We start from the raw sequence: 16,169 nt of genomic DNA on the forward strand, positions 1-16,169 counted from the left end.
TTGGGGAGGGCGAGCCGAAGATTTATTATTCCAGATTGCGATCTGGAAGGGGCAGCCCTCCTGGAAAGAGACAATTTACGATGCAACAGGTCAGGAAAGTTAAAGACCGAGCTTTTAGACTGTATTTCATCGGAATGACAAAATGGCGATTGCTTGCTTAAGCGGAAATGCCTGGACTATTGGATGAGAGTGATTTATGAGAGAGCAGTACAAAGCCCACACAGAAACACAAATAAGACTGTTTTTTTCAACCCACTTGCGGAGCAACTCAGAGGTGAATGAAAAGGAAAATGAGTAACGACAAGGATTGAGAAGAGGGGACTGGAAATATCATTCTTAAGATGAAAGCTGCACAAATATTCGAGGATTGGACTCCTGCCGATCAAGAAGCATGGGTACCCCCCACAAAAATTTATAATTTGGAAAACAATTGGATTACATGATATGTATTGTTATAATTTGGATTAATTGGTTTGATGTGTTTAATTTGGTAATATGAAACTTAATAAAAATTATTTTAAAAAACAAACAAACAAACACCTGTCTCTGTTCACACCTCAGGGCAGGGGGAAAGGAATTTTCTTGCCTTGCCAATGGCTCTCAATGGCCCCATATTGTTTCTTAATGGCCCTACCTTGGCCAGGTCATTTTGCATAGGCTCGCCCAGGAATCCCTCTGGAGCATGTGTTCTTCCCTTCATGTCCCAAATAATCGAAATCCTACCATTCATTAATTTCTAGGGTTTGGGGGGTCCCCCTCCCAAATCTGTAACACCAATTTGATCTTTGTGCTTTATAAACATTTTCACTCACCTTACAGCATGACAAACTAGATATATTTCTCTCTCTCTGTCTCTCTCTTTTTTCTTTTTTTTTTCAGATGATAGACATGATGTATTTTGTCATTATTATGTTGGTGGTTCTGATGAGCTTTGGTGTTGCAAGACAGGCGATACTTTTCCCCAATGAGGAGCCTTCCTGGAAACTGGCAAAGAATATTTTTTACATGCCATATTGGATGATCTATGGGGAAGTGTTTGCAGACCAGATAGACCGTAAGCACGTTTATGATTCTCATACTCCAAAGTCAGGTATCAAACTCCAATCAGGTGATATCTTACCAGATCATTTTTAACACTCTCAATAAATGGCTCAAGATAGAGGACTCAAAACACTACAGGAAAGTATAATGAAAAAATTATGTTCATGCCTGCCACTTAAATTGTTAATTTCACAAGGTCATATTAACAACATTTCCTAATAACCATAACTTTGGTAAGCTATGCATTTCCTTTTCAACACATGTAATTCACATTAAAACTAACAAATTTTATTATTCATGATACATTGAATGGTACATCTAAGACATAATGTATATTGATCTAAGACACCATGTATATCTACATGATGACCGTGTAATGGTTTTCTACCAGTTTAATAGTCATGACATCTCCCAAAAGAATCCTGGGAATTGTAGTTTGTGTGAAAATGCTGCGAATTCTTTTAGATCCAAGTTTCCTGGGAAGAGGGAGTGACTCTTAAGCCAATTTAAGGCTGCAGTGTAGATCATGCCAACGTGCTTCATTTCCCCCCATCCCCTAGTTTGCTTCTGGAGCATAAACATGAAACCCAGTTAGCTACTAAACATTCGGTTCTGAAAGTTATTTCTGGATCTTGGGCTGGTTTATGCCAGCTGTAATCTTTTGACCTGCCTGATTGCTGCTATTAACACTCTGAGATACTGGCAAAATATTTATTAGAAGATTATAGGTGTCATCCAACTATTAAGCAACAAAAGTTGGTTGCCTTGTATATGGTTTAGAGCTGATGTAGCACATTGGCTAAGAGGAGGTACCTGGTCATATCTTCCTATCTCCACTACAAATTCAGTGGCTGGCCTGAAGGAAGCCACTGTCTTAGCCTCAGTCCTCCCAACTACAGGGTGGGTGGTAAGAATCAGGCAGAAATCAATGTCACGCTAAGGCAATGATTCCATCAGTGTAAGCATTTCTGCTTGCCAAATTGAATGCTCCCCCCCCCCCCCGCAATGTTCTGGGAGTTCTCTGGAAGCCCTAGAGCTGATTTGGTGAAGACAGATGGGAAAGTCTGGTTGTGGTGACGTGACTCATTGTGCTGTCTCTCACTAATACAACTATTGAGTTGAATCCAGCTGCATTACTTACATTCTATGGTGGCTGTAAGGATTACAACTAGATAATGAATGGGAAGAACTTTGAACTCTGGAAAGCACTATGCGCAGGTTAAATGTTATTAATGTGTTTCCAATCTAAATGTTTCCATACATTTCTGTTGTCCTAAGAATTCATTTGTCTGGCCATCTGAAAACGCAGAGTTCTGTTTTAATTAATCCTCCTGGTGCCACCCGGGGCAACATGCAAGGGCAGACCAGGCTAGCCTGAGATTGTGCAGCCATTGGAATGCAAGAACAAGACTACGCTTAGCACAGGCATGCTGGAGAAAATTTGCACACCTTTTCTACTTGAATGTTAAAAAAAAAGGTTAAGGACCCCTGGACAATTAGATCCAGTCAAAGGTAACTATGGGGTTGTGGCGCTCATCTCTCTTTCAGGCCAAGGGAGCTGGCGTTTGTCCACAGACAGCTTTCTGGGTCATGTGGCTAGCATGACTAAATCGCTTCTGGCACAACAGGACATCGTTACAGAAACCAGAGCGCAGGGAAACAGCATTTACCTTCCCGCCACTTGAATGTACATGTGGGTGGCATTTCATAATGAGGCCTTGTTCCAGTGGTGGGTCCAAATGATTCCATCTGTACTAATAGATCCCCTGTGACCTCAAGGGCATCCCTGAGGTGAGCCTGGGCTTCTGCAGCGCAGCTCATGGGTTCCTGCAGAATTCAAGAACATGGATTGTAGCAAGAGGCAGGTTGGTTTCTCCAGTTGTTCACGTCTGGATAAAGTGTAGTCATCAGCTCTGGCATTCATCCTAACCTCCTGCTTCACAATATATCTGCATAATGGGAATTTTTGCTAGAAAACCATTATGCTCTTTTCATCCTAATGATTTTAAATATCTAAACTATCTTTAGAAAAGGGATTTCCTCTTTCAAATTATCCTTCCTCTTTTGTTCTCAAAGATAGCATCGCATGCAAGCAAACAAAAATAGGGATGGCATCCATGCAATTTTCTTCTTGAGTTTGTCTTTCCATCTTTTTCATATATTGCAAGAATCTTCCTTTTGTGAGTATAAGGGAAGAGTGGGGATAGGGAGAGTCACAAAGTTTGGGGTTTCCTTCAACAAACATCTGCTCCTCTATAAGTGGCCATTTATTGATGTTGTACTAAGGATGTGGCATAGTGCAACACATTCTGCAGAAATTTGCCTGGGGTGTGTGCTTTTTTCTAAAGTGGTGTGCTGATTGTAGTTTAGAACCATGTAAATGGAGAAGGGGCAAGACAAAAGCTGACTGTGGCTGTAAATGTCTTTTAACAGGATGGGAAGTGCTAAAGCCCTACATAGAGATTCAGATAAATCTGTTTTACTGTTGATACTGATTATTTGAACTCTTAAGTAACTGCTGTTACTCATTATTTGAGCTCCTAAGGTGATAACCACATCAGATGCCTCTTACTAACTCTAGTCAGGTTGTGAAACAGCTTGCAACATACTTACCTTGGAGAACTTTATAATAGTTTTGAAATAAATAAAATAGAAATACTGAGGATTATTGAGCCCCTGTGCTGTCTTAAACTTATGCATTCAGAAAGGGAAAACAGAGTTTGCCAGCTCTTGTGTTAATCAAACATTTGAAAGGATCTGTTAAATCTCTATGAGCATCCAGTGCAGGGATGCCATCTCGCTCTCGCTATTGCAGGTGCCCGTCATTGTCATGTGGGCTCCTCCAAAAACGCAGTGGACGTTGCGCATCACGCCTATGACATCACATGCACTATGTGCAGGCATGTGCACGAGACATTGATGGTGGCCAGTGGTGGCTCCTCTTCCTCTCCACAGCCAGCAAGGCACCCTTTTCCGTAGGGAGGGGCTCAGACTCGGAGGCAGAGAGACCACCCCCCACCCGGAAAAGGGTGCCTCCCTCTCTGACTGCAGAGGGTGGAGCTGGACTGCTTCTCTCTCGGAGGCAGCACTGCAGAGGCTGGCTGGCTGGCTGCCTCTCTCCAGCTTTGCTTTGTGGGTGCCTGGCCCCCACAACTATATATATATATATATATATATATATATATATATATATATATATATACACACACACACACACACACACACACACGGCCCGCTGGAGTTGGCTCCTATGATCGAGTGTTTATGTTACTGAGATTGATTTCTGCACAAAACAGACTTTAAAAGTGAAAGACAAAGAGGAAATGTCTACCACATTCAGAGAGTAATTTTAGCCAGGTAAAAGTCTGGATCTGCCTGAGAGAGAAGAAATCTGGGCTGGAGAATATGATCCCTTACGCGAACCTCCTCCTGAGCTCCTTCAGCTGTTCTTATGCAGGGACGTAAGTCTAGCACTGCAGTCTGCTGTCAAACATTCTGTGATTTCTCATCTATGACAATGCAATATTGTCTCTAAAACATGTAGCACATGCAGAAGAACAACCCATGGCTGGTTAAACCACACAATGTTACATGTTATTTCTTTGAAATGTTTGCTTTTGCACTATTTGGAAATGTATATTCTCCACTCTGGCCTAAGCTAAATCAGCCACAGTTGACTCTTTACACTGGAGTGTTTGTACTTTCTCAAATGTCAGCCAAGCACCAGCCTACAAGCTCAACACGCTCTTTAGAGCCATCAGACATTACAATATTTTGGTTTCTCTTTCTTTCTTGCATTTTCTATCACTTCTTTGCTAGCCATAAATTCTGGGTTCATTGAGAAATCCACGTTTCTTAGGCCTGTACTATATAAAAATTTAACTGAATTTGAGAAATATACAAATACTACATCTGTTTTGTTTGTATAGTTTTGTTTGGGTTTTTTTATTTTGTTACTTTGCATTGTTCTGTGAAGCATGACTGCAGGCTGGCCAGGTTAGCGCATGGAGGCATCAGCTGGCAGCCTCTCCATGCCACAGATGTGCCCCATGTTCGTCTTAACCTCTGTGAAGCAATGCATAGTGATTTACAAACTGGCTGCATGTTCTCTGTGGTTTTTGTGGTGGTGAAGTGTCCATAAATAAATGCCTGAATTCTTTTTGAATGGGGAAGAAATGGAATGTGCATGGATATTGTAGACTGTGCAGTTAGGATTGGGAATGAAATGTATTTGTTGAGAAGGTGCATTCATAATTATTTGACACAGGAGTCATTTTTATTATTATTTGAGGCCCACTGAATTTCCCTGGCCCTCTTGCTAAACCTCTAATCATTTCCCCTAGAATGTGTTTATGCTGCTAAACAGGAGGCAACGTCCTTCTCTCACACATGGACTGAGTCAAATGAGAAATGGATTTTAGAGCAATGATTTACAAATGAGCAAATTTCAAAACCCACATGCAAAACACATCTTTTTTAAAAAAACAAGTTCTGTGTCATGGCTGTTGTAATCATATTGGAGAAATAATAATAATAATAATAATAATAATAATAATAATAATAATAATAATAATTTTTTATTTATGCCCCGCCCTCCCTGGCCAGAGCCAGGCCAAGGGCAGCTAACACCAGTAAAATTACAGTAAAATCATAATGTGGAGGGGAGACCCAATTTTTTTACAGGTTTTTTACAGGTTACAATGCAATTTAAAATGCAGCCTCCTTTTAATAATAGCCCATAGATCAAAACCATAAGGGGAGGGAAACATAAGGGTCAGACTGAGTCCAAACCAAAGGTCAGGCTGAACAGCTCTGTCTAGCAGGCCCTGTGGAAAGATGTCGTCCCACAGGGCCCTAGTCTCTTGTGACAGAGTGTTCCACCAAGTTGGGGCCACTACTGAAAAGGCCGTGGCCCTAGTTGAGCGCAATCTAACCACCTTGCGACTTGGGACCTCCAAAATGTTGTCATTTGTGGACCTTAAGGTCCTCTGTGGGTCATACCAGGAGAGGTGGTCCCATAGGTACGTGGGTCCTAGGCCGCATAGGGCTTTAAAGGTCAAAACCAGCACCTTAAACCTGACCCTGTACTCCACCGGGAGCCAGTGCAGTTGGTAAAGCACTGGATGAATGTGATCCCGCGGCAAGGACCCCAAAGGAGCCTCACTGCGGCATTCTGCACCCGCCGGAGTTTGGATGCTGTGGCCTGAAGCAGCCACACTCTCTTGGCTCTCCAGTGACCAGAGACAGAGGATCTGATAGGAAGCTACACAAAGAACATGGAGGAGGCCAAGAAAAATTAGCATCACAAAAAGATGATAAACACGGGAGATAATGTAGACAAGGTCTGGAAATATGCCGCTGTGAGCAGAACCAAGCAGAAACAGTTTTCCAGTGTTCCACTGTTCCCTCACTTTCATAATTTTTTATCCAACTAGCATTTTATCTGTGGGCTGCAAATTTACATGCGTACCAAGTCCAGAGCATGGGATAAAATTCAGAAATGCAAAAATGCATAGGATGTCTTCCTAAACAGAAACTTCACTGATTTATACCATGCAGGTGATCATGGCAAGCAAGTTTTGATGAACTCTGAGGCCTTTCATTCCTCTCATTCCTCCCTCTCTCTCTCAATTCTCTTCTGAAATAGTCATGATGGAAATGGGAGCAGCATGGCTGTTATTCCAGACTAGTTAAACCAAAACACTTTTGTCTTTGCTTTGCCCATCACAGTCTCTGGGTCCACACACTGCCAGCCTGTGTCCCCCAACAGATGACACCTGACAGAATGTGGCCCACCAATGTGACCCCTTCCGTAAAACAAAGACTCCCATACTATTCTTACAAGGAATCTGGTTAAATGTGGGTTGAATGAGGTAACTGTTAGGTGGATTTGTAGCTGGTTGACTGATTAAACTCAAAGAGTGCTCTATAATGGTTCCTCATCATCCTGGAAAAAAGTGACAAGTGGGGTGCCACAGGGTTCTGTCCTGGGCCCGTTGTTGTTCAACCTCTATATAAATGATTTGGATGAAGGAATTGAGGGGATGCTCATCAAATGTGCAGATGACACCAAACTTGGGCACAGAGGTGAAGCTACCTGCTCGGGCACCCAGAGTGGCGCAGGAGTGGCGCTGGCCAGCTCACGGGGGCAGGGCTAGCTGCATGCCCAGCGAGCGTCCATAACCGCCCACCGCCTGCACGGTGAGCATCAGGGGGACACCGCTAGCCTCCCGCTGCCCACGCGGTGAGCATCAGGGGAGGGGCGCTGCTAGCCTCTCGCCGGCCACGGCAAGCGCCCAGGGGGCGCAGCGAGTGTGGGTGGGTGCATGGCAATGTCAGCCCCCCCCCCCAGGATGGCACCTGGAGTGGCCACACACCCCGCACCCCCTTCCTCTGCCAGTGCTTGGGAGTGGGAGCTAATGCTGCAGAAGACAGAATCAGAACTTAAAATGACCTTAACAGGTTGGAGAACTGGGCGCAAGCTAACAAAATGAATTACAATAGGGACAAATGGAAGGTTTTGTACTTAGGCAAGTAGAACCAGATGCACAAATATAAGATGGGGAACACCTGGCTCACTAGCAGTACATGTGAAAAGGATCTAGGGGTCTTGGTGGACCTCAAGCTTAACATGAGTCAACAGGGTAATGCAGCAGCAAAAAAAAGCTAATGCTATTCTAGGCTGCATCAACAGAAGTCTAGTGTCCAGATCAAGGGAGCTCATAGTCCCACTCTATTCTGCCTTGGTCAGAGCACACCTAGAATACTGTGTCTAATTCTGGGCGCTGCAATTAGGATATTGACAAGCTGTAACGTGTGCAGAGGAGGGCAACCGAGATGATCAAGGGTCTGGAAACGAAGGCTTATGAGGAGTGCTTGATGGAGCTGAGTATGTTTAGCCTGGAAAAGGAGAGGAGATAGGATAGCCATCTTCAAGTATCTGACCCATGGAAGAGGGAGCAAGCTTGTTTTCTCCTGCTCTGAAGAGTAGGATTCAAGCCAATGGCTTCAAGTTATAAGAAAGCAGATTGTGACTAAACATCAGGAAGAGCTGTTTGACAGGGGAACGGTCTCCCTCGGTGTTAAATTGTGGGTGAACATATCAGACACAGCAATTCTTCAAACAGCTCTTGTTTATTCACAGGCCAGAACAGAACTGGGCTGAAGGGTTCAGCCAGCCTGCTTACCATATAGAGCTCAACTACAAAGCAACAGTAACAACTTTCTGTACATATCCAATCACTGAACGTCAGTTCCAATTCCTTATTTGCATATGCGGACCTGAGTGAAAACTATCTACAGTATCCCCTGGTGGCCCAGGGTGAGAACTTCAGTACATAACACCCCGGGACATTGTGGTCTCTCCTTCCTTGGAGGTTTTTAAGCAGAGGTTGGATGGGCATCTGTCCTGGAGGCTTTAGTTGAGATTCCTGCATTGCAGGGGGTTGGAGTGGATGATCCTTGGGGTCCCTTCTCAAACACAAAGTTAAGGCCTGCTAAAGGAATGAAAAGAAAAGAGCCAGGATAGCTATTAAAATCTGAAAATGAGAGGCCTATCTGGCTGTCTATACGCTATACATTAAAGGGACATAAAGCACATTTCTCCCCCCAAAAAAAGATCATGGGAACTGTAGTTTACCCTTCAGAGAGCTATAATTCCCAGCACCCTTAACAAACTACAGTTCCCAGAATTCTTGGGGGAAGGAGAATGTTCTTTAAATGTATGGTGTGCACACAGCCTTACTTATTAATTGCTCTGGACTGAAAAATTATTTCCATGCTGGTGAACTTTGTTCAACAGAATTAATTCAATTTTTAATTTTCTGTAAGAGGCTACCTATTCAAAAGGATCCCAGAGAAATCTTCCTTGACTAACAGTCAATTCAAGTGAAGGTTAAACGGAGGGCGGGGAGAAAGACTGAACATATCCAAAGTTTGCACTTCTCTCGGTCATCCATTTTCATGACAGGCTTTTGATATAGAATTCTTCTTAGACTTTTAATATGCATCAATGAAGCTTTGGATTCATTCACAGTACTTTGTTGACTTCTTTGTGTTCGGGGCACCATCTGGGGGGGCTGAAGGGCCGGGGGCGCATGGGACCGCTCCCTCAATCACGGATTATAAGAATTATGACTCCAAAGTTCTATAAATTCAGAGCCTCCCATGAGTGCCTGTGCAGTGGGGCAGGGCTAAGGCACCGTCCTCTCCACAGCCTCCCCACCCCTTCCAGATTTTGGCATTGCATGGGGCGCCATTGAAATTTGAGATGCCAAGGTCTGCCAGTGCACCTGACCAAGCTGTAATTGTAACTCTATGTACTGATGTCAGGTCACATGTGGAATACTTATTTTCAAGTCTAATTTTGAAATCCTGATAAGCCATTGTCCAAGTTTGCTTGAAACAAGCTTCAGAAAAACTAAGAATGCCGGGTGTGAACAACCTGCTTCCGAGAGCCCCAATGTAAAATCACAGAAGGGTTGCATTGGAAGGAACCCCCAGGTCATCTAGCCCAACTTTCTGCAATGTAGGAATCCTGCCCACGGCTGTCCTGGGTGGGCTTGGACCACCAACTTTCTGGTTAGCAGCCACAGAGACGCATACTTCAGACTAAATTGTATTCATGCGGCAAAAGCAGCAAACAACTTTTCATTAACCTTTTCTAAAGCAAGTTTTAAAAGCTATCATCCTGATATATAACAGCCATTTGAAGCTCTAAAGGAGCAACTGGGGCAGTGGAATGGTATGACAGAGCCACCCTCCTGGCAGGGCAGGGGCAGAGCGGGCAGGGTGTGTGGGCACCATTCAGCACTCCTGATCTATCTCTACAGCCCCAGGAGCTCACTGTCCCCTTGCTCTGCCCTCACGCTGCCCATGTGTGCTGCAGCACCCCTTGCGTGGGATGGCCGCTCCGCAGCACTGCCAAACCACTCCTGGTGTTCTAGGGCTCTCAGCACATGGGCCTTGCCCTGGTCTCCTCTTTGACACCTTGCTCTCTGGCTTATTAAGATGCAGTGAAGCTGTCTTCCCCGCTCCCACCGCTTTGAGATATTTTGACAATCAAGAGATATACAGTGGTACCTCATGTTAAGTACTTAATTCGTTCTGGAGGTCTGTTCTTAACCTGAAACTGTTCTTAACCTGAAGCACCACTTAAGCTAATGGGGCCTCCCGCTGCCGCCATGCCACTGCTGCACGATTTCTGTTCTTATCCTGAAGCAAAGTTCTTAACCCGAGGTACTATTTCTGGGTTAGTGGAGTCTGTAACCTGAAGCGTATGTAACCCGAGGTACCACTGTATAATGTTTATGTGTGAAATAAATAATGTGCCCTTGTAATCCCATATGTGCACCAAGCAGCTTCCTCCAGCTGGGCTTGGAGGTGATGAAAAACAATAGAAGAGTGAGTTGACAGCAGGAGACTGTGATTGAATGCTGGGTGGAGTCATAGTGAGTGACAGGTGGAAGGTGTCTGTTGGGAATGACAGTTGAAGAGGAGTTGAGAGACAGAGAGTTGAGGGAGAAGGTGAGGGAGAGAATGAAAGCACAGTTTAAACATTTAGGATAGCTCTGGAAAGGAGAGTTGGTGAAGCAGGGTATCAGAGCTCTTATTTACTCATCTGTATTTGTTCTGAATGCTATGTTCCCTTGATCAATATATATCTAGTATTTTAACTTTCCACTTGCAGTGGGTTATAAGCTCAGTAGATCTCTCCCCATGTGCCTTGTGCCGGCTGGTGCCAGCTGAGCAGTGTGGCGCATCTAGCTTCCCGGTGCCACTTACCGGGGGCGGGGGGAGGTGCAGGAAGCTGAGTGGCAGGAGCAGCTGGGGAGCCAATCTGACCCTCCAGCTGCCGCACCATCACTGCCCTGAGCTTTCCGTGTCTTTCCCCTCTCAGCAAGTGGCAGCGACCAACACTGTTTTGCTGAAGTGTGTGGGCAAAATCAGGCCAGGCAAATACAGCCCTCCAGGCACCACTGTCCAGCCCTTGGGACTATCTGCGGGGCCTGCTTCCTCTCCAGGACACCTTCCCCAGGTGTTTTTGCTGTGTGGAATGTGTCCTTGGCCTCTGAGAGTCTTCCTAGTCTCTGAGATGCCGTAACAGAGGAGAAGATGGTGAAATGCAAACAGGGGACACAGAAAGGGCTGAACTCCTCAATGCCTTCTTTGCCTCAGTCTTCTCCGATAAAGAAAACAATGCCCGACCTGAAGAATTTGGAGCAAATGATTCAGCAGAGGAAACACAGCCCAGAATAACTAAGGAGATAGTACAAGAATACTTGGCTAGTCTAGATGTATTCAAGTCTCCAGGGCCAGATGAACTGCATCCAAGAGTATTAAAAGAACTGGCAGATGTGATTTCAGAACCACTGGCAGTCATCTTTGAGAATTCCTGGAAAACAGGAGAAGTCCCGGCAGACTGGAGGAGGGCAAATGTTGTCCCTATTTTCAAAAAGGGGAAAAGAGAGGACCCAAATAATTACCGCCCAGTCAGTCTGACATCAATACCAGGGAAGATTCTGGAGCAGATCATTAAGCAAACAGTCTGTGAGCACCTAGAAAGGAATGCTGTGATCACCAATAGTCAGCATGGATTTCTGAAAAATAAGTCATGTCAGACTAACCTGATCTCGTTTTTTGACAGAATTACAAGCCTGGTAGAGGAAGGGAATGCAGTGGATGTAGCCTACCTTGATTTCATCAAGGCATTTGACAAGGTGCCCCATGATATTCTTGTAAAGAAGCTGGTAAAATGCGATCTTGACTATGCTACCACTCAGTAGATTTGTAACTGGCTGACTGACCGAACCCAAAGGGTGCTCATCAATGGTTACTCTTCATCCTGGAGAAGAGTGACTAGTGGGGTGCCACAGGGTTCTGTCTTGGGCCCGGTCTTATTCAACATCTTTATCAACGACTTGGATGATGGACTCAAGGGCATCCTGATCAAATTTGCAGATGACACCAAACCTGGAGGGATGGCTAACACCCCAGAGGACAGGATCACACTTCAAAACGACCTTGACAGATTAGAGAACTGGGCCAAAACAAACAAGATGAATTTTAACAGGGAGAAATGTAAAGTATTGCACTTGGGCAAAAAAAATGAGAGGCACAAATACAAGATGGGTGACACCTGGCTTGAGAGCACTACATGTGAAAAGGATCTAGGAGTCTTGGTTGACCACAAACTTGACAATGCAATTCTGGGCTGCATCAATAGGAGTATAGCATCTAGATCAAGGGAAGTAATAGTGCCACTGTATTCTGCTCTGGCCAGACCTCACCTGGAGTACTGTGTCCAGTTCTGGGCACCACAGTTCAAGAAGGACACTGACAAACTGGAACGTGTCCAGAGGAGGGCAACCAAAATGGTCAAAGGCCTGGAAACGATGCCTTATGAGGAACGGCTAAGGGAGCTGGGCATGTTTAGCCTGGAGAAGAGGAGGTTAAGGGGTGATATGATAGCCATGCTCAAATATAGAAAAGGATGTCACATAGAGGAGGGAGAAAGGTTGTTTTCTGCTGCTCCAGAGAAGCGGACACGGAGCAATGGATCCAAACTACAAGAAAGAAGATTCCACCTAAACATTAGGAAGAACTTCCTGACAGTAAGAGCTGTTTGACAGTGGAATTTGCTGCCAAGGAGTGTGGTGGAGTCTCCTTCTTTGGAGGTCTTTAAGCAGAGGCTTGACAACCATATGTCAGGAGTGCTCTGATGGTGTTTCCTGCTTGGCAGGGGGTTGGACTCGATGGCCCTTGTGGTCTCTTCCAACTCTATGATTCTATGATTCTATGATAAAAGAAGGTTTTGTGAGGACCATTACACCTGGACTTGGGAGGTTAGGTGAGGGGTTGGCCTAGTGACCTCTGGGAACAAAGTGTCTTATAGAGAAATCCAGGAACACCAGAAGTAGCTTTAAAAATGTTGAGTAAAACCATATGGCAAACTGCAACTGCCAGAATTCCTCTTACGTATTCAGGTCCAACAGAAGGTACAGATTAAACAGGGGAACTGGAGTCGATTCTGCTAGATGTATTTCTCATCTCACAAGCTTCTTAGGCCTTGGTCTCTTCACTTGGCTGTGCTATATTGAGGCTTTTTGGCCAAACTAATCTGGAGGAGGGCTGGTTATACAGAGGAACCTGCCTGAAGTAGATTGGTCTAAATAACTTAGACATACCATATTATGATCCTGTCATTTTTCGTCTGTGATGGACTGTTGTAACTGCTGTTCTACTGACAGCCTATAAGGAGTTGTGTCATTGCCACCCAAAGTAATGATCATATTCATCTTCCCTCCACCATCATTTCTAGGGATACTATCTGCAGACCAGAATGAAAATAACATGTCAATAAAATTTCTATGATGCTTCTGTGTTTCTTACTTTTCCTTTTTATATATCTTATTTTTATTGGTTTTCCAAATTATTAGAGATTAAACCAAATTACTTTAATTTAATACAATTTCTTTTTTTAAAAAAACCAGGTTTCCCACTCCTGTTGCAAACATATGTCCACCACTTCCTCTTGTAGGCACTTCATCTGTTCTTTAATATCCACTTAATCCTTCTCTTGATGTTAGTCCATTCTCACAGCTGACCATTATTCTTTCCTTACATACAGCACCTCTGTTGTTGCTCATAAATATAAAATCCATTTGACGGGTTTAGTCTTTCATAAACGTTGTTCTCGGACCTGGTGTGTTGGGAGAGTTAGTTGCTATATTCCTTAGTTCAGTTCACTGCAGTAAACAAGGTCAGTTCACACTCCATATTCCTTCCACTGTTCACCAACTTGTGTACAGGCTGCAGCTATAAATAACTCCCAGATAACATGCCCAGTCTCTTCCATTGAAATTCCACTCTGGGGTTCTTCCTCGGCACACAGCTAAAGACAAAGTCTTCTCTCAAATATAGCCTCTTGCCAGATTTAATTAGCAGCCACTCATCTTCTTACTCTGCATTGCGCTTTATTTCCCTATAATAATTTTTATTGGTTTTACATATAATTACATTGCGTAACATGATATTATCTTATTATATCTTTTTGGCTCACCTGAGCCTAATGACTTCCCTCCCTCGCTCCTAATGGTTTACAAAATTAAATTTTGCATCTTTGCATTTCACTACTTTTCCTATTCTTGTTATATCATTACTTAAAATATTAAATTACCGGTACTCATTCTGAATAGGTAGTAATTTCATCTTACAAACCTTCTGATAACCCTGCTAGTGATGTTAATTGCTTACAGATGTCTCTCAAATATAATATAAATTTATTCCAGTCTTTTAGGAATGCTTGATCTCACTGGTTCCGGATTCTTCCTGTCAGTTTTGCTAGTTCTGCAAAGTCCATCAATTTCATCTGCCACTCTTCTTTTGATGGTACTTCATGATGTTTCCATTTTGGGGCTAACAAAATTCTGGCCGCAGAACAATTTTTTATCTTGTCTCGGTGTCTTTTACCCACTATACCCAATAAAAAAAAGTTTCTTCTTTTTACTCTGCATTGCTCCCTCACACTCCAGTCCAAAGATAATTTTAAATAAAGTCCATTCAACCTCGATTGATGGGGGAGTGCATAATAAAACCTTGTTAAATTCCTTCTCGAACATAAATCAAAATCTTCCCCCCTCTTTTCTTTGGTGCCAAACAGAATAACATAGCCACAGCTACACACATCTCTTTCATTTTGCAGGGGAGGACAAGAAAAAAAAAAGATTTGGAAATCAAATGAAAGCACAAAGCACCTTATGCGCCCCCTTCCTTCCCGGTTTTAAGGGTTTTCAAGCTTCAGAAAAATCAAATACCTTCAAAGATCCAAACCCAGTCCTTTTTGCAGATGATTGATTGCAGCCCGTTATCATATGTCATTTCAGGAGCACCCCATGATTAATGCCAATATTCCAAATTAATGAGGAACCAATCACAAATCATGCCGGAGACAGAGGTTCGTACCCATTCTGCCTTTAAGTTGGCAAACACGGCCTTAAGTGGCACAGTGGGGTGCAGTGAACTCCCCAGAACCCATTGGGGAACATGGTCAGGATTTTTGCCTTCTAAATCCTGGCTTTCCCTGCCTGAACTTCCCCTCTGCCCCAAAGGGCAGTGGAGAGCTACCGCCATGAATCGTGGGGTCAGGCGGAAACCTTCTTTCTTACTTTTCCATCCTGCACTGGTCAAATGATCTCTTTGCTTACTTCTTTTGAGGAGCTCTGCTACACTATCTATATATTACCAAAATCAAAAAAATTATAGCAGAACAAAAAAGTTTAGCATACATATTTTAATCAGTTCATGTCCATAATTTACTGAATGCTGTTTTAGAACATGCAGTAAACATCTTGAAACAAAAGGAAATGCCAGGGAAAGCTGCTCCTTCTGAAGACTTCATTGTATTTCTCAGCAAACTGCTTTAAAGAACCCACCTTAAACTGAAAACAGTGGCAGCATTAAGATAAACTCAACAGTGAGATTAATAACTGAATGGCGTAAACTGGAGAATTGACTAAAATGGTTATAGTAAAATATGCAGGAATGATAGATAAGTAAAAAGAACTATGGAAGGAGAAGAAGGGAAGTCAACAGACATATGGTATTGTGTATGTTATGTACTGAGTTGAATAGGATTCAAACTGCAGCAGTCTGATTGGTCCTAGAACAATAGGATCCAAAAGGCAGCAGTCTGATTGGTCCTAGAACAATAGGATTCAGAATGCAGCAGTCTGATTGGTCCTAGAACAATGCAGCAGTATGATTGGTTGGCAGGAACCACCCAATCATGCTCCAGATAGAAGTGAATCCACAACCTGATTGGCTTACAGTAGAATTCCGGAATTAGCCAATCATGTGCAGCCCATTGTGTAAATAATGTATATAAAGCAGATACTTTGAGGGGACTTTCATTCATTCCTCCTCACCACTATGAGCTGAATAAAGAGCATGAAATCACTTTGCGACTCGGAGTATATTTCAGTGTAAAATGTTTACTTTGAGATGTATAAATGGGAAATCTAATAATATATAGAACCTACCTTAAAGAAACAAATTTCAATAGCCATAGGAGTGGATATTCTCTGGAAGATTTGCAGATTTGCAGATTTGATCTCAGTGAATGATCGGAG

The 16,169-nt window shown here is 43.4% G+C and overlaps 1 protein-coding gene across 4 annotated transcripts in view; it reads left to right on the forward strand.

Moving 5' to 3' along the window:
* The window catches only part of LOC128423062 (transient receptor potential cation channel subfamily M member 3), a 365,948-nt gene that overhangs the window by 340,533 nt on the left and 9,246 nt on the right, over window positions 1-16,169 (forward strand). For all 4 annotated transcript variants that reach the window (XM_053407777.1, XM_053407778.1, XM_053407779.1 and 1 more), the window contains one exon: window positions 880-1,054. In XM_053407777.1, the coding sequence (XP_053263752.1) occupies window positions 880-1,054 (175 nt within the window). The remainder of the gene's footprint in view (window positions 1-879; window positions 1,055-16,169) is intronic.

The sequence above is a fragment of the Podarcis raffonei genome, chromosome 11 (assembly GCF_027172205.1).
Source record: "Podarcis raffonei isolate rPodRaf1 chromosome 11, rPodRaf1.pri, whole genome shotgun sequence".
NCBI classification, from domain to species: Eukaryota; Metazoa; Chordata; class Lepidosauria; order Squamata; family Lacertidae; genus Podarcis; species Podarcis raffonei.